General features: G+C 39.1%; 1 protein-coding gene across 1 annotated transcript; it reads right to left on the reverse strand.

Moving 5' to 3' along the window:
* Nucleotides 1-2782: 2782 nt before the first annotated feature.
* On the reverse strand, nucleotides 2783-8299 carry LOC124292348. The gene is made up of 2 exons (XM_046729442.1): nucleotides 7681-8299; nucleotides 2783-4367 (listed from the first exon to the last, which is right to left on the reverse strand). The coding sequence occupies exon 2, from the start codon at nucleotides 4343-4345 to the stop codon at nucleotides 3176-3178; it is 1170 nt and encodes a 389-aa protein (XP_046585398.1). The 5' UTR covers nucleotides 4346-4367; nucleotides 7681-8299; the 3' UTR covers nucleotides 2783-3175.
* Between the last annotated feature and the right edge of the window lie 12218 nt (nucleotides 8300-20517).

The following is a 20517-nucleotide window of genomic DNA, read 5'->3' on the forward strand; positions in this document are numbered from 1 at the left end:
AGAATGGTTGTTACATGAAATCAGCTACATATTTATAAAATGTTCATCTAAAGGAAATATATACCTCGTAAGGATGGGAAATCCACATTGACTCGGTCCGCCTAGTAGGCAACAAGAGTTGTATAATCCCCGGGGGTTGAGCTTGAACATACGATGTGCCGTTGTGATTGACATCCAATGATCGAGGAAAAACAAAGCGCCTTTGAGCAGTTGTACTGGATATCGGCGCTAAACAAATATGTGTGTGTGTGTGTGTGTGTGTGCGCGCGTGCGTGCGTGCGTGCGCGTGCGTGCGTGCGTGCGTGCGCATGCATGTCGGTATGTGGGTCTGTGTGTGTGTGTGTGTGTGTGTGCGCGCGCATGCATGCGCATGCATGTCTGTGTGTGTGTGTGTGTGTGTGTGTGTGTGTGTGTGTGTGTGTGTGTGTGTGTGTGTGTGTGTGTGTGTGTGTGTGTGTGTGTGTGTGTGTGTGTGTGTGTGTGTGTGCATGTCGGTCTGCTCTCTTTGACCGTTATATTGTATTATTTCAGTTATATTTCAGTATTATTTCAGTATATCAACAATTTATAACTTTCCAAGGTTCATGTTCAAGCTCGTGCTTTGAACCCTGCCCCTTTGTTTATGTACAGTAAATTTACAGTTTCAACCATTCTCGTGCAGTTTTTACTGTTAATCATATCTTCGACGTGGACTGTGTGAGACAAGCAGTGAGGGTAAACCTTGTTTGTTGTCAGTAACCTGGACATTCTGTGATTAGTTCCAAGGCGACATGATTTTTCGGGAGGGTGGAAGGTGTCATACTGATTTTAATAAATAACAAAATTTTGAGAGGTAGTCGTTTAATGTAGGTTAGTGATTGTGTAGGTATGTTTACGATACCTTTCATGTTAACCTAGCCAGTGGTTGCAACCAAACGAACAATGGTAGTTTTCAAGAAACCGTCTTCACGCGTCATAAATAACGAGATAAATAGACTGCATTTCTAACCGAAACTATTGTGGCGATCCATTACGATTCAACAAGAAAAAGCGGCACAAACATTATCCAAATTTTATGGCTCTAATGTCTGACGTTTACGATTACATAAACTTGCATACATTTTCACAGTTAGGATATTGTTCAAAGTAAGTGGGGTTTTTTCTATTTGCCGTCCTCGGTGATTAACTAAGAGTGAAATAAATTTAAAGTCACATCGGCAGTATTTCAGCCATATCGTGACTAAGAAAGTTTTTATTCTTGCTTGTCAGTCTTGCTAATCCACCCAAAAGATGTTAAAGAAACCCGATTCTTTCATATCACTGTACAATCAATCTGTCTTACCATGCCATTCAAATGAAATTGAGGAAACTCAGTTTCTTCATATTACTATGTTAACCCGTCTTACCATGCCATTCAAAAGAAATTAAGGAAACCCAGTTTGTTCATGTTTCTATAGTTAACCTGTCGTGCCATGCCATTCAAAAGAAATTAAGGAAACCTAGGTTGTTCATATTTCTATAGTTAACCTGTCTTACCATGCCATTCAAAAGAAATTAAGGAAACCCAGTTTGTTCATATTGCTATAGTTAACCTGTCTTGCCATGCCACTCAAAAGAAATTAAGTACACCCAGGTTGTTCATATTTCTATATTTAACCTGTCTTGCCATGCCATTCAAAAGAAATAAAGGAAACCCAGTTTGAAAAAAACCCAAAAAAAAACAAAAAAAAACAAACATGCGGTTAGAAAATGAATCTTTATAGTCAAATTAGAAACAAGACCCGAAAAGATGATTGAAGCAAACTGTACATGTATGTGTCCATGCTTAATATTCATCCTCTTGATATGACTGAACTTCGAAATAATGCTCTCATTGTCACATCTACATGTTATCTATTTTGTGCTGAATTAACACCAATGTCAATCTTCGCTCTGTAACATGTCATGGGTTTCAGAGTCACTTCAAACTGTAAGTTATTATCATATCAAGTGTCCTTACCCTGTGTCTTCTTAGAAAATAAGGACGAGATCCACGACAAGCTTGAGAAACAGAAAGCTCTGCTATAATATTATAATCTCCCAATGTATTCTCTGTCAAGTGTTCACTTGGTAGTTATGTTATCACCTTAGCTACTCAACCGAAAGCAGTAACCTGTACAAAGCAGTGCACTGATATGAGGCTACAGTGACAAACTTCCTTGCTAAAAATATTACGCCTGAATCCGTGTGAAAGTGTGTTACAAACTTAATTCCTTGCATAAATATTCAATTGCATAGTTTTCAAATTATCATTTCCTCATACGGATGAACGAGGTTAAAGCTCATGCTAGCCTAGCGTTTAAAGCGTCCGGTCCATACGCTCACCACTCCCAAAACCCAGGTTCCATTACACACGTGGATACAATGTATGAAGCCAATTTCTGGTGTCCCCCGCCGTGATATTGCGGAAATATTGCTAAAAGCAGCGTAAAACTCAATTCACTTAGTTTACAACAGCTTTGAATGTATTTAATTAAATATTTCGTGTCAGCTTGCTATTGTAATCAAATTGTAAACAATATTCATGGAATTTAAGTAAAATATTTGTAAAATGTCAACAACAAAAAAAAAAAAAAAAAAAGTTGTAAATTTATAAAGGAATAAAAAAAAGCAAATTTATAGAATATATTTACTTGTCTGCAAAGGACAGTAAAACAACTAGATTATCACAGATATAAATTTAAAACTAGTAATTAAATCTAAAATATTTCAACTATAAATGACAATACAATATAAAAACACTTTTCTTTCTTGAGTTACCGCGCTAACAATCTTTATAGTGGCAAATCACTCAGATTTTTGCTGTGACCTTGCAAATTATATCCAGGTCACTAACTTCAACTGGTGTCGGTGAATCTCGCCAAGAGAGCTTGATACCAAATTTGAACAAAATCAGTCATTTCTTGAGCTATCGCCCTAACAAGCTTATGAAATTTATGAAATTCAACGAAAAACGAGTACACGCGTATTTACGTATGATTAAAACTGTTATTACCGCAACTAAAATTATTACAATTTACGTCAATGTTTTTTTATAATTTGCGTATAACAATTTACGTCAATTTTTATTACAATTTGCGTTTTTATTACAATTTACGTCGTAACAATGTTTCCTACAAAAGACGTCAAACAGATACACAACTGGTATCTATCACGCCTACCAGTGCTGGGGAAAGAAACCTTTATCGTCAAAAGAGCACTTGCTGTGTGCGGAATTGCCAGCCATACAGTACAGGTCTTTGTCTGTTCCTCTCATCATGGATGCGATACGGCCAAGTCCACTGTCTGTCATAAAGAATACGTCACATGATGACATCGTCTGTTGATCAAGAATCACTTTACCAAAACCGGCGCATGCGTAATCTTTTCCATGATTGTCACGATCAACATGAACGATATCCCCCTTCAAATCTTGGATGACACTAGGAAACAACCTCTTCGCATCCTGTCGCACTTTCTGAGAGTCTGTGGCCACGAACATTCGATAGAGAGCGCTGTTGTTATACTGACTAAGGAAGTTCCACACTACACTAACATTCAAGGGTGTGGGACTGTGCCAGTCAGTTGGAATAGTAGGATTGCCCCTCACTCGAACATGTGCACACACGAGTTTTCTCCCTTTGTCACGAGCTGAAGTTTGGAAATCATCAAACCTTTTTTGAATTTCAGGTCTCATTCTAAACAACCGTCGTAAAACAATATTGTATATGTCAGTTGTTGTCTGATTATATGCCCACCGAAGAGTCTTAAAAAGCGGATGCAGCTTTAGATAGTTAACCATTTCCTGATTCACAGTAAAATATGTGACGTCAGAAGGAAATTCTTTTTCTAAATCAAGAGATTTTGCAATTTTCTCACGTAGTTTAAATGCTTCATGGTCAATTCGGTTGTACCTGCTACTTTTCAGGCCATTTATTTCAGAAGGTTGAAGAATCCAGTCAACTTTGTTCGACTGGAGGAAATTCCCGATATCACATGGTACCAGCATGTTGACCTTGAACCTCCGGCTTAATATTTGTGAAATGATATAAGCACCTACAATTCCTTCTTGTCTATCCCCTAGACCACCACAGTTACCATGGGAACAGTCGTAGATGAAATATTTCTTTTCCCATTGTGGCTTAACGAAATATTCCTCAGGAATGGATTGTATTTCTGAGCCGCTGTGATGAGATTCAGGCGAAGGTTTGCCTTTATCTCTCAGGCCGTGAACTACATTCTCATTGATAAGTCCCTTGAATCCTGTATTCGAGTAGACGAGTGCTGTCAGTACCAAGGCGCAAGTTAATAACGCAAAAAGTCGCCAGTTGCGTCGAGGGCTGAGCATTATTTGGGATTGGTTGGTATCCCTGAAAAGAAGAAGAAGTTCGATTTAATTTATTGTACAGCCATTGGTTATTTATAGGACGTTACCGGTATTTCATCAGAACTTCTACATACATCCGCTTCATAAACAACCTCAACATACCACACATATACATCGCTGTGATTAAGAGGACACACATTGACATGACACACACATTCTTCAATCGCTTAGTGTCGTATGCGCGTCGTCTTTGTCAAGCCTACATCAACGCCAATAGTGGACACACACGATACCGAATTTGTGAACTGACACCACAATTCTTCAAGGGCGTGTCACGATGTAATACAGATTATCCATTCAACAGTTTAACAGTGATTAAGGAAAACACAAAAAATCATAATATTATCTTTTTGTATTAAAAATGGCATAACATCAAATAATGCACAGTTACTTTATTCCAGTAGTATACCAATAAGCATATCGGCATCGTTAACAGACCATTAACAGTGATCCCTTACTATCCAAAACCTAAAAGAAAATAACATGACTTTTGGTAAATGTTTGGCGTATTGATTATGTTTGACTGACTGACTGACTGAGTTTGGTTTTACGTCGCTTTTAGCAATATTCCAGCAACAGCACGGCGGGGGACACCAGAAATGGGCTTCACACATTGTGCCCATGTCGGCATTCGAACCCGGGTCTTCGGCGTGACGAGCCAACGCTTTAACCATTAGGCTACCCCACCGCCCCGATTATGTTTGACTACGTGTAACAACAAGTACAGGATTACTGCCTTTGACGCCGATAATTTCTTACACCTCTTGCTGTGCCACAAGAGACAACATATGACATTAAAATAATTATCAATTAGTAACTCATACAATTCCAAGGATCCTGTTTCTTAGTAAGAGCGCTAGGATGCAAATATTCAGTGTTGTAGTATAGTACATAACACGTAATAGGTGGCATGTGTCCCACACTCAAGCAAAACAAGACAATCGTACTCCTGAAAAGTCGAAATATGGAATTGCATTGGACCTTATGTTTGTCACTGGTTTCGACTTTGAAAAGTCATTCACATGTCCAGTAGAAAACTTTTTAATCTTTTGTGAGGCCTTGGATGTGGACAGAGCTTTCCAGCAATTGTTTAAGTGATCATATGCAACAAGTACTTCAACAACGAGCTCTACTGTATGCTACGAAATACCAAAGTTGCATAAATGATGTCTTCAGCAATGCAAGAGAAAAGATCGCCCAAACACAGCGAATCTTGAATTCAAACATCAGACTTTACTAGGAATATTTTAATTAAAACAATTCAGAGGATCAGTTCGCGAAAACGCAACCCTAACATCGGTCGATTCCGAAGGTCTGCTTGACATTTTCACAACCGATATCACCTCGGCATGGACGCGTCAAGTATTTACATAGTGCCTGACGACGCAGGTATATGTGATGTCCAGCTACCAACCTACCAATAAGAGGAAGATTATGAACATTGAGACTTTTCTGGGTTTCATCTTCTTTTTATTGTTTGTGTTGGTAGAACTAAAGTACAGTGACTGTAACTGTATCAAATAGCATCTTCTAAAATGCCAAACATCTAAGACGAAGTTTATTTAGAATATTTTACCCACAGCATTCGCTGCAAACTGTGTTGTAGCTGATAAAATCATTATAAAATTAAATATATAATAATTTAAAAATATAAAATTGCAAAGTGGAATTGTAGTCCACATACAACTGTATTTATTATATTACAACTTTAACACCTTAAATAAATACTATTTGTTCATCAATGAGATTTACGGTGACTTTAAATTCCCAATACAGGTGGGTAATAGGGTGTTTTCGGAACAGACAGTAAAAGAGTGACGCTGTGGTTCACTAACCGACAATTTACCGGTTTGAACTCTGTGGATACCCGCAATTCTCGTTGATCGCACACCCTCTCACAAATGAATACCCTTGGGTTCCTATGTACCTGATACCCGTGAAGGTCCGGGTTAGAATATTGATCTTCAGTAACCCATGCTTGTCGTAAGAGGCGACTAACGGATCGGGTGGTCAGGCTCGCTGACTTGGTTGACACATGTCATCGGTTCCTAATTGCGCAGGTCGATGCTCATGCTGTTGATCACTGGATTGTCTGGTCCAGGCTCGATTATTTACAGACCGCCGCCATATAGCTGGAATATTGCTGCGTGCGGCAACTCACTCACTCACCTATGTACCTGAGAATTTGCTTTTACATTTTGCCCAGCATTTGACCACATAAGGAAGTCATAGCTAATATGTTTTCCATCTTTGTTTCGGTCCGGGCAACATATACACAGTGTTTGTTTGGCGGCAAACCAGGATACCTCTCTGTGAAGACAATTTCAATAAATAATTAAAATTTCACGGGGCTGTGTCGTGTTCTGGTGGTTAAGGCGTTCGCTCGTCTCGACGAAGGCCAGGAATCGATTCCCCTCAAAGAACAAATGCTATGGAACCTGTCTTAACAGTATTTATTAGTTGGAATGTGATTATAAATATTCCAGTTGACTCCACAGAATAAATCCCAGACGTTGTACTTTGTTACAGTTTTATTCTGTACACAATTTACAGAAATATATTTTTGTAGCTTGTACGTAAAAAGGAGTAAAATGTTGGGTGTTTTTACAAATGAAGGCTTAGTTTTTACTTTACTGAGAATGCAGTTTTCCTTATAGGATGAGGCGTACGTTTTGAAATTTCCAAAATAGTTTCTTTAGGGACCGTTCATAATTTATGAAGGGGTGTGTGTGTGTGTGTTAGAGGGAGTGATAATTTTAATGGAGGGGCACGTACAATGTGAGTGACACCCCCTAAAATTTCTGTACGAAGTCAGTAACCCCCCTCTCCCTGCATGTCATGTACAAAATCAATGACCCTCCCTCCCTCTTCCCATATTTTTTAAGCCTACATTTTTTTATATATGTGTATAATATTGCTGACACCCCTCACCCCTACATCTGTACAGAATTGATGACCCCACCCTACCTCCACAGAACAAAATGGGTGGCCCACCCTTAAAGTCATCTCTCTCTCTCTTTCTCTATCTCTATCTCTCTCTCTCTCACACACACACACACACACACACACACACACACACACACACACACACACACACACACACACACACACACACACACACACACTAGCCATAAATTATGAACGATCCCTTATCGGTTGAGCAATAGCTACACAAGTTAAGGGTGTCCCAAACTCAATAACGGTTCTGCTCCAAAACAATATTTAGTAATTCATTATACTGGAAAAATTACCTCCCGGATTCGCGAGCTTTATTGAACGCAGAAATACATACTTACTATTCTGGCGCTAGCGGCAGTATCCAATCCAACACAGGGTGTATTGACCTACTTACACACGTCGCGTGGTGAACGAACAGTCTTCTTGGGTAGAATTCCCCTATGGTACAGCGTTGCCCTGCAGTTTTAAGGACAACACTTCATATTCGGAGTTTCGGCAATAAACCTTTCTCAACAACAACGGTTGGTATTAGTCAGTGGTTCTGCTCTATATAGTAATCCCTCCATAAATCCGCCCAGAATCAGACCAGACAACCCAAAGCTGTCACAAACAGGTATGCGCTGAAGATGTAGAAGATCGATACTTAACTCTGGGTATGTACCGATCTTCTCGATTGATTTATCATCCACTTATGTTTACTCGGAGAAATACTTGCTGTGAGTACCTTCGAGCTTGCGTCACTGAACTGATAAGCTGTCCTACAAAGATAGTGTTCAGATACTACCGCAGACAACGTGTACTCAATTTCGTTGTCGAGCTGGACGCTACTTCAAATGTTGCTTAAATACCCTCAGGCTATGTTACACAAGGTTGTCCAATCCTTTAGCATTCGATTACGACATATTTGATCATCGTATCTGCTTCTATTCACCGACGCGACCATTGGTATCTAATGACTTCGCTGCACTCACAACTCTTGCTAACTCTCGGCACTCGAGACATGTTCCTCGTAAACTACCTTGCTTTAATCCTGAATATAATGTACGTGTCTGGACTTTGTATTCATTTTATACTTCCTCTAATGACGTAATCAAATAGTTCCAAGAAGAGGTGTTAGGGAATATCGCCTTGCCCCAGGGGCATTCTTCCCATGTACAAAGTCCCGCTGTGACAAAGATTCATTTTACATTTGGACACAATACAGTACTCTAAGTACTATCGCCTTGTAATATCGCCTTGTCCCAGGGCATTCTTCCCATGCACAAAGTCCCGCTGTGACAAAGATTCATTTTACATTTGGACACAATACAGTACTCTAAGTACTATCGCCTTGTAATATCGCCTTGTCCCAGGGGCATTCTTCCCATGCACAAAGTCCCGCTGTGACAAAGATTCATTTTACATTTGGACACAATACAGTACTCTAAGTACTATCGCCTTGTAATATCGCCTTGTCCCAGGGGCATTCTTCCCATGCACAAAGTCCTGCTGTGACAAAGATTCATTTTACATTTGGACACAATACAGTACTCTAAGTAATATGCGTCTATAACGACAATCTTTATTTTGCTGAACATTTCAGTCGAAATGGTTCTAACGAACTGATATTATAACGAACTAAATAGACGTTGGGTATCTTCCAAACATGACCTACCTCTCCCATTTTGTCTACTCAATCAATATTTATTTCAATACTGAGAACGCCACAGGCCTATAGTACATTTCATATATACAATTTTCTAATCAACATGGCTTGATAAATGAAAACCGCAACATTTTTAATTACAAATTCATTTTAAGAATTCAATAGAGAAGAAACTTTATCGATTGTTCGATGGATAAAATAGAGTTCTTTAATATATTTTTACGTATAGTATTATATGCTGGGCATAGTAGTAGAAATTGATATAACAGGTCACAATTTAATTCTGGACTCACAAAAGTCCAGAAACTCTCTGCACTGTGGACACTTTCTTATTCGTCTTCTATAACAGTATTATTACAACATCTACAGATTCTATCCTCTCTTTTCATATTCATTAACCTACCTTTTCAATTAATAAACCATGAGATGAACAACGGAAACGAGCTAAAGCTATTCTATATTTCTTAACATTAACACATAAATAACGTTCAGTATAAATGTGTGTTTTAAGGATTGAGTAATAATTACATTTTGTAGCTACTGAAATTGTTTCCAACCATTTTGCTGGTAAATATCTTTTAATATTCTTTGCGTGAATGTATTTAGAAACAATGACGAACGTTCAACGTTCTGTTCATACCATAAATGATTAAATCCTGTTGAAAAAAGTAGGTGTTTAACATCTGTTATCCAATTCTTTTTACCTTCTTTGTCATATAGTAACATCATATAACAGCATTTTTTTGTTAAACGGTAGGATGGCATACTGAATAACCTTATCCAATATTGAATCGTCCGGATTTGTGAAGATATGATGAGCGGGTATCTACCACATTCCCCATATACCGTAACATTTGATGTGTTCATCTTTACCCCGAGAAATTTCTTGCAGGCTATGTTGTCCACTCATGAACATATACATATAATGAAGCACAGTTAGGGGTCCCAGTGTGCTTGTCATGATAGTACACATTACACGACTGTAAGGAAAAGTCATATCAAATTGAAATACAAGGGGCGTGATGGAATACAAATATATTATCCATTAACCAGCAGCTACCTTAGCTCAAACCTCAAACATAAATATTTACACAGATTACTAGTATTTCATAATTCAGTTACTGTAGAAGATAACAATTGAAATGTACAGATAGACGGATTGTCGTTGTACATTTATGGTAAATAACAGTTTCTTAGATTATAATAACATTCACATATAAATATAAAATGAAAATGGTAAATGACGTTGACTGTAATATAACAAAATCATATAAAAAAATCATTTAACAAACTTTTATAACAAAATCATAAAGCAAACATATATAACTTAAACTGACTGACCGCTTTTAGCAATATCCCAGCAATACCACGACGGGGGACACCAGAAATGGGCTTCACACATTGTACCCATGTGAGGAATCGAACCCGGGTCTTCGGCGTGACGAGCAAACGCTTTAAAGGTCACATAAACCCTAGGGGGTTAAAATACATAAATCACTAACTGGCATCGTTATAAATGAAACCCCGTCATTAAAACTACTCATTTCGACCTTTAATTGACTTAAATCGACCTTTTTGACAACAGTGCACAATTCTCACCCGCGAACGAAATTTCAACCAATCAGAGCGGCGCGACTCTGTGACGTCATATGAGGAATAGCTTTGAGGGCCGATGCAGAATTCATCTACATTTTAGGGGGTAAATTATCTTGTTTACAGGCTTGTATAAACCTGAAATCGTGACAATTGTTGTGGAAAATGAAAGCTATATGTTCTCACAATCTACTGGCATTTAATTTTGTCTCCTGCTTTGCCTAGTTTCCGAGTTACAACTTGTTTTCATGGACGCTTCTGTCACAATTGATTGGTGTCGTTAGGCCCTATTTGTATAATGACTGATCCAAATTGAACCCATTTCTGTGTTTTTTTACCTCGATATTTAATCATGTCATGTAAAAATCTGTTTGTATTCTCAAAACAGTGTCGGCCCATAAGTTTTCACATGCAATACAGCAATTAATACTCCCTTGTTGTAACCCGTGTTAGGTGGTATAAACCCACACATGTTATTTGTCATCATTCACTTGATGGTCAGTTAATGAATTTATAACAGGTATAATTAGTGGTAACACACTTAGATTACCCGACAAAGGTTCCCATTTGGCATTTCTTGTGTCTGGAGTAAATATTCAACATTATGAACATCGATCAAAGGATTAACCGATAACACGCTGATTGATTAATTACTTTTATCTTACACAGCGGAATTGTCAAAAGGTAGTGTTTATGTATGTAGATTTACTAATCTATACTGAATACACTCTGCCATGTCGGTGTCTGCGTAAAAACAACGTCCTTCTTTCAAAGGATTAACCGGCAATACATTGATTGATTGCCCATTATTGGCTCACTAAATTACTGTTTTTAATTAAAGGCGGACATTATGCAATTAGTTGCCAGGTGTGCTATCTTGGGTGACCAATGAGACTATACACCAATACCTGAAAAGATTTATCACTTTTTCGTATATTAAACTGTTAAAAGACACATCATTTGGAACAGTTTTGTGGATATTGATGGATACATTCCTCAAACAAGGTAATGGCCTGATATTGTTCCTATAACTTTAATCTGTTTTAATTTTAATATTTGCATTTTGTTTTTTAATCATTTGTCGTAGCATTCAACAGAATCATTGTTTTCGCCGTGAAGTGTAATGAGACAGACAACATACACTAGGGTGTGTGTGCGAATTATGATTCACATTGGCAAACTATAAAATGTCTAGATATTACATTTCTGTTATAAATTCACTATAAGTATCAGCAGATCGTCAGCTTTTTATTTAGTTTCAAAATGCATAAAAGTATGATAATAAATTAATCAGGATTATAAGACCAAATATAAAGACGCACATTGACTAGTATCTACATACTGGTGAGTGGACATTAACCATGTGAATGTAGCAAGAAATTTATCGCGCAGTATTGTGACTTCGACCCCCACCTCGCTTCCGTGGAAGAAATCGTTATGTTATAAGTTGTGTCATGCAAAATCCTTTTGGTTATGATTCCAATACATATTTAACTACGAGTAGAAAGTAGTTTTGATTTTCTAGCTTGATGAAAACAAACTATAATCTCATTAGTTCTAACAGACTTTACGATTTTCAAAAATGGCGGCGCCCTGTCGGGAACATCCGCCAGTCTGTGGATAAATGCTATTTAGGTTTGTTTTCACCGAGTTACAAAATCAAAACTACTTTCTACTGGTAGTAAAATATGTATTTTATTGATGGCCAATAGGATTTTGCATGACATAGCGTATAACATAACAATTTCTCTCCTGGCAGCGAGGTGGGTGTCAATATAATACTACTTACAATATTATTGTTACTTCGACCACAACCTCACTTCCGAGGAAGAAATCGTTATGTTACAAGTTGTGTTATGGAAAATCTTTATGGTCATCAATCATATACATATTTTACTATAACTAGTAAGTAGTTTTGATTCTTTAACTTCCGTGAAGCGATCTGAACACAAGTAAGATATCGTTTCAGGCTTCCACAACGCTCGCTTCGCACTCACAAACATAACCCATTTAGCACGAACTGCGGGATCCTGTGGAAATCTGTGCATGGTGACACCATCACCCGACCCTAGGAGCAATTGACGACAAAGCAACGATTCGGCATGTCGTCGTTCATGTCGAGAAATCATCAAAATGATGAGCGTGCTACACACTTTCTATACAACTCACTGAAAATCGTTCCTCATATGACGTCACTGCAGTGCTCTGGCGACAGAGTTACGTAACCTGTCTGTGGTTTCGTTGGCGGGCGAGAGGGAAGCAGGCGACTTTTTGGCCACTTTTAATCGCTCGGTATTAATTAACCACAAGTTTTTAAAGAATAAATTTGGTGTTCCGCATAAGACTAACCACAAATCTTTCATATGTAATGGTTAAAAGAGTAACAAAAAACAAAGTTTAGTGGTTCTTTAATATAACTTAAACAGTTGTGATACCTTTAAATGAATATGCCCTACTTCCATTACGGGAATACAGTGAAACCCGGATAAGTAAAACTCCAAGGGACAGTGGCAAAAGTTGCTACTTATCCGTATTGCCGCTTATCCATCCAAGTAAGTTGTATCACATTTCCAAGTAAAGTGACCGCCTCCGCGGTGTAGTGGTTATAGCGTCCGCCCGGAGAGCGGAAGGTCGTTGGTTCGATCCCGATCGCGACATACCAAAAAGACGTTAAAATATGGTACTTGTTGGACCCTGCCTGGCGCTCGGCCTTATTGGATACAACAAGGACTGGTCGGCTCGGAGTCAGTATACTGTGTCTGGGTGGGGTATTCATGCGGCATGGTATCTCAGTGGGCTAGTGTAACAGCTATAACGCCGAGAAACAACGACTTGCTGTAGGGTGTGAATCTGTTTATTCCTTACATCACAGGAAGAGGTAGAAGAAGAATACCCTTATATTCAAAATTTGCTCACCCGTCTATAAGACGAAGCTACTCCTAGACATCTATCTGCTCGATGCGTGACATGTGTGTAGATGCTGGTGACTCCTCTGACTCGACCTCACATTATCAGCTCTCAGAATGCAATGAAACTCACAAGACACCACGAGGTATAATCATGTTGAAGCAGACGATCCAATCAACCAATCAAAATCATCCATGTTATAACAAAGATTCCCATAAACATGAAATGCACGTGCAATGCATATTCATTAACCTGGCCTACGCAGGACAAGCACAAATAATACTGTTGGCCACAAAACTGTATAACACCACCAAGAAATGTTTTTGTATGATTTTTTTTATTGACATTTTAAATAAAACAAAATATATAATTCAAAGTGAAATGTCACTGCTACACACTCCCCCCTGTTCAAGAATGACGTCCTCGTCATGTACGGTATCAGCATAAAAGAGTAGCAACAACCTGTACTTATGACTTAGTTATGACTGTAAGAAGAGCATCCGAAATCTTATCTGGAAGGTTCGTGAATACACCCCTTGAAGCCAATGATTCTAGAAACTGAGCTTTTTCCATCCACTCAGGAACACCTGTATTCTGTGACATTACGTACTGTCCACTTGTCATCCAATTAGGTTTCCTTCTGTCCCGGGCGGATCGACGGGGTAAAACTTGCTCTTGTACTTCCAAGTCTGTTGTCACCTCAGTGTCATTGCTATCCACAGTTTCTACTAGAGGTGCCTGTGTCTCTGTTACTGACACTGCATGTTCAGCAGTCTCCGTTACTGTTTGAGCAACAGTTTCTGGGACAGTCATCTGAGATCCTGTCTTATCTGTTCCCTCCCCCTCCTTATCAGATTCCTGGTCTTGTCCAACAGTCAGATGATCGTCACCATCTTCGTCCATCACTCTCAGCTCAGGTGCAACTCCATTGGACACTGTAGGTGATCCATAAGCAGCTGAGTCTGTACTCAAGACAGGAACTGTACCAACAAGAACGGGGTCATCCTCCAGACAGGTGGATTCAACTTCAGTCAAATCTCTCTCAGACATTGTGTCACTACATATACTAGGCGTAGGATGGGGGCTGATTATCCTCCCGACATGGTAAATGTCCTATGGGCAACAAGTGATTGCGATGGAGAGTTCCTGTTCTACCATCACCCAACTCCGGTGAAACCACATACACAGGGATTCCAGTATTTGGTTGATCAGTGACAGTATAAACTTCCTGCTCCCATTTGTTTTGCAACTTCTGTTTACCCTCATGTGCTAAAATTTTCACCAGCACCCTATCACCTATCTAAATTCCAGCTCCTCTAGCTTTCTGATCATAGTTTTTCTTTTGTCTTTCTTGTGACTTGATAGATATTTCTGAGGCCAGCTCATATGCTTCTTGAAGTCGCAACCGCAATGTTTTCGTGTATGATAACAGATTTTCATAACCCGGATTCCTATCAATCCCGAAAGCAATATCTACTGGCAATTTCGATAGAACATCTGCATCAATATTCGCTTTTCCTGGTCTATACAAGATACTGAAGTGATACGCCGCAAGGGATGCCAACCATCTGTGTCCAGTGGCGTCTAATTTGGCCGATGTCAAGACATATGTCAAGGGATTATTGTCTGTGTATACAGTAAATGAATGTCCATACAGATAATCATGAAATTTGTCGGTGATAGCCCATTTGAGTGCAAGAAATTCCAGCTTGTGTGCTGGATAATTCTGTTCAGATTTGTTCAATCCTCTGCTTGCATAGGCAATCACTCTCAATTTATCATTCTGTTTCTGATAGAGTACTGCTCCTAATGCTAGTTGACTGGCATCTGTGTGAAGTTCAAAGGGTAAGGAGTAATTGGGAAATCCAAGTACTGGTGGTGAAGTTAATTTAACCTTCAATTCCTGAAAAGCATGGTCATGTTCCGGTTCCCAGATAAACTCCTTTGCATTTGCTAATTTGCCCTTTGCATTCGGACTTGGCTTTAGGTGAGTTAGAGGCTTGGCAATCGTTGAAAAGTTTGGAACGAGTGAGTGAGTGAGTGAGTGAGTGAGTTAATATTTATCGTCACATCGGCAATATTTCAGCCATATCGTGACGAGAACATTTTATAATTATATTAAAGATGAATAAAGTTAGAAATTAAAAAACCTGTTGACGAAGAACAGTAAAACAACTAGTGTATCACAGATATCCATTTAAAACTAGCAATTAAATCTAAAATATTGGAACTAGAAATGACAATACAATATAAAAACAGGCTGTAGATTGCTAACTACTGAAGGTAGATCACCATACTAGGGACCATGGGGACTTACAGTACATTTGCTTCCTGCATGGACCCTAGCTGGATTTACACAATCCCTTCAGCCGTCAGCAAGTTTAGACAAATTAGCCATAAGTTAAAAGAACACATATTCTACGATTAAAACTAATGGTAAGTTTAAATTTAGCTTGAATGTTTTGGGACTTATGTACCCCCACAGGAGGACAATAATTTTACAATGCTTCAACCCCCTGTGAGGATACAGCCACTAACAATCTCAGCTGCTCAACTAAACTACCAATTTTAAAATATTTATCTATTTACAATTCATTCAACAAATCTAATTCTTTTAAAAATGCAATAACTAAATGAGAACTGATATTATTAAAAAGATCCTTCATCGTTCGTGATTTGAAATAGTTATCCCTTGTGATGGAATATTCAATACAGTCAAGTTTGGAACGAAACGCCGATAGTAACCAGCAAATCCTAAGAACTGCCGAACTTAGGTGGGAGACGTTGGTGTTTTCCAGTTCCTGATAACTTCAGTTTTGCTCGGATCTGGTTCTATTCCTTCTTCAGATATGACATGTCCAACATACTGTACCTTTCTCTTGAAAAATGAGCACTTGTCGGGAGCTAACTTCAGACTACATTCTCTGAGCCATTGGAAAACCCTAGTAAGTCTTTCAATGTGTTCTTCCAGCGTGCGAGAATAAATAATCAGGTCATCAATGTAAATGCAACAAATTTGAAGATGCAAGTCCCCAAGACATTCTTCCATTAAACGCTGAAAAGTTGCTGGACTGTTACATAATCCAAATGGGAGCCGGTTGTACTCATAAAACCCTAAAGGGCCCACTGTGAAGGCAGTCCTTTCTTTATGTTCTTCCAAAATCTCTACCTGATAATAACCTGATTTCATGTCCAACTTTGTTAAGTACTTATTCCCCGCTAGATTGTCCAAAAGTTCCTCAATCCTTGGCAATGCATAACTGTCTTTAATGGTCCGTTTGTTTAATTGTCTCATGTCACAACACATCCTCAATTTTCCGTTCTTTTTGCGGCAAGGTACAACATTTGATGACCATGGGCTATGAGACTTCCTGATTACTCCACAAGCCATCAACTGCTTCAGATGATCTTTGACTTCTACAAACATGGATGGGGGTACTCTCCGATGACGTTGTTTGAATGGTATCTCATCAATCAGGTCAATTAGATGCTTGACTGCTGTTGAATGACCTAAGTCCAAGTCATTATAGGAGAAAACATCAGGAAATCTCGATATCAATTGTACTCCAAGCTGACGTTCTTCTTCGGTCAATGACTCTTCAAACTCAACCTTCTCCAGTATGGATTTGACATCACAAGATGGGCGACATAGGCCTTCATCGGCTATGGTAATAGGTTGGACCTCGCATAGTATTGCCTTTGGTGGAACAACCACCGTCCGTGTGGTTACATTGGACACATTGACCTCAACCATGTCTTGGTTCCTGTAGTGATAGAGCATCAAGGATGGAGTAATATCAATATCGCTGGGCAACACTGATTCCTTACATGGTTGAACTGTTACAGTTGTCATAGGATAATGTTTCTCCTTATCAATATATCCCCGAATGATTAGGCTACTATTGGATGGTATGACTATGTTTTTGGTCTCTGCACTCTTAACAAGTCCCAAACGCCAATTTGTCTTCAAAAGTTCTCTCTCTGACAATACCATGCTGCGAAACGTAAGGTACCATGGAGTGTGGATACTTTGACTTCTGCAGGAAGGTTGATCCAAAGCGTTCCTTACATCTGTCCATAAAGGTGTCAACACATTAGTTCCTAGGAGAACAGGTACCCTTGCATTGTAGTTACTTGTAGGAACCACTAGAAGTAACCCTGGCAAACTATTGTCCTCTTGTACTCCTGCAGCACTAATATCTACCTGTATAACACCTAAGTAAGGAAGCATATTTCCATCCGCACACTCGATGTGTAATACTTCATTAATATTTGCCATAGGAATGTGAGACAAATTATCCTGGTAGAAATCCTGACTGATAGTAGAGACAGTTGAACCGGTGTCTAATAAAGCTGTGCATTGAAGTCCAGAGACTGTCACGATAGCTTCACTGGCATCTCCGATCAAAAGTGGTTGGGGTTGTGACCTCTGTCTTTGTTGACCCATGACGTACCCCTCCCCATAGGTCGATTCTCGTTTAAAGAACGTCTGTGTGAAACGTTTACTCTACATTCTCTCATCATATTGACCTTCCTGACCACAGCGCCAACAAACAACTGGATCCCTCAATTCTCCATGTCCACGATTGTCCTGTCTCGGTGTTGTAGTAGGTCCTTGAGAGCTTGATGTACAAGGCGGTACAAACTTCTGAGTCCACTTAGGATCGACATGCTGCTGTTGTTGTTTCACCTGGTTCTTTAAAGAGCTAACGTCAGCAGACAGCCTTTTCACCATTCCTGTTCCTTTAGGTCGGAAGATTCACTCGATGCAGTAGCTATCTTGCACGTTGTTGCTTTCTTGCACGACAATTCAGCTTTCCGTTGATGTTGATCACTCTCAATGCGTCTGATAGCTTTGGTTAACTCTCCAAAATCCTGTATGGTTTCATGCTGATAGACGGAAACATCTTTGTATTGAGGTAATAATCCCTGCCAAAATACACTTCTAAGATCCTTATCCATCTGGCTTACACTTGGTTTAGTTCCACGCATAGCTTTTCCATAAAGTTCTTCAACACGACATGACCAAGATATGACTGATTCACCCGGTTTCTGTTTAGAACTTTAAAAGCTGGCTTTTAAGGATTCAGGCTCCTCACAAATTCCATAAACACTGTCCAGTTTTGCAAGTAATGCATCATTACTAGCATCAGCCCCGGAAAAGGAAGCAACCTTGGCTGCGTCACCCTTAAGTGATCTGCGGATTGCCTGGACCAGGACATGTGGAAGGTACTTTGATTTATTCAGAAGACAATCTACTTCATATCTCCAAACCTCATATGTAGCTTCTCCCTTTCCATGTTCACCTAGAAATGTAGATAACCGCGGCTGCTGGGTGATATTAGCTAGAGCATCTGCCAAATGAGCAGTTTCTGGTTTTACACTTGGCAAAGACTGTTGCGATTCATTATGTTCAGCCTTCACCATTACTGACTCCAGTATTGTTTCTACTGAAATAAGGTAAGACATCATCCATTGCTTCAGATCCTCAGGAGTGTCTGCTTTAGGGGTTATTCCCATACCTTTAAGAGTCTCAATAAGGATGTTATAGTCAAAATCCTCGGTTGGATTTGAGTCGGCCATATTAGGGTAGTCACTGGATTCCAAGTAATCAACAAATTTGAACCTAACCCAAAATTAAACACAAAGGGTAATGTTTACATGTAAAGAATACAAGACAAAAGTAACAGACGACGTAATGCACGAAAACGATCTGGAGCGTACCGCGAAAATTTCACCGATCAGTAAACCAGCGCGCGACCATGTCATTTACCACGCAGTGTACACATGTGAAACGGCGATCAAAACAGGTTAGTATGAGTGCAGTATGTCTGATATCCAAACAAAGAAACAACTAAACCCTATAAATTCACACCAAAAAAACCCTGAGTCAACAACACCACAAACTAGACCGTCAGTACCACAAGACTAATCAACACCAGTAAGTGGACTAAACCGAAGTATTGTAGAAGGAACAACTAGTCAAGCCACAAGTGAACCTAACAATGCCACTAGGTAATCTTCGTAAACTAAGACTTTATTGGTGAATGTGTTTAAGTTAGTTTACTGGTAACAGGCTGATATTACTACCTATTTATTTAGGGTTTAGCCATTCAAAAGCCATCCTTTCAGACGTCCACACTTCTATACACCACACCATACAGCGTAACAACTTCCAGTTTGTGTGTACAAACAAACACAACGTCACAGTTACAAGAAAATATGGAAAACTCAAATACAAATTACATTTCTCCCTTTTCTCAATGAAACCAATCTCAATTTAAAACTGTGAATCAACTAATTGAATCACACGATTCAATCAAGTGATTCAATCTAAAACAAGATGTGATCGTTTACATGTGACGCCATCATCTTTACTAAGGGCAATCACAAAAGTCAATGATATAGACGCACGAAGTCAACGTGAAAAGAACACCCCCTATATCTCAAGTAGACATTCAAGTGTCAACAAATCACAATAGTGGAAATGCATAAGTCGACAAAGTCAAAATATCACATGACAAAGTCAAATGCCGACAATGTAGGATAAATCAAAATCAACTCCACAAACCAAGGAGTGTCCCATCACGATGCATTACTGCTGTAGAAACAGTGGAGATAAAAGTCTATTTTGCCGATGATCAGTGTAAAGTCACATGTAAATATTAAAAGTCACATGTAAATATTAAAATTTAAGCGTTCTGAGGCTGAGGTCCATGAATAGCGCATTTGTAGATCATAATACATTATGATAACGCATAATGTGGTCATGGAATGTATAGTAGGCAGATGAGGGATACGACCTTGACCCGATGATGTCCGGTGTCCCACGTCTGTACTTCGATGCACGAACACTGTACGAGGAGAAACACCTCTTCCGTTCCTAACGCTGAGATCCGTGTGGGTCCCACGTTGATCTATGAATTCCTCACTGGGGGCTCCATTTGTAACAGCTATAACGCCGAGAAACAACGACTTGCTGTAGGGTGTGAATCTGTTTATTCCTTACATCACAGGAAGAGGTAGAAGA

The sequence above is a fragment of the Haliotis rubra genome, unplaced genomic scaffold (genome assembly GCF_003918875.1).
Source record: "Haliotis rubra isolate DU_JTF1 unplaced genomic scaffold, ASM391887v1 Scf514, whole genome shotgun sequence".
NCBI lineage: Eukaryota > Metazoa > Mollusca > Gastropoda > Lepetellida > Haliotidae > Haliotis > Haliotis rubra.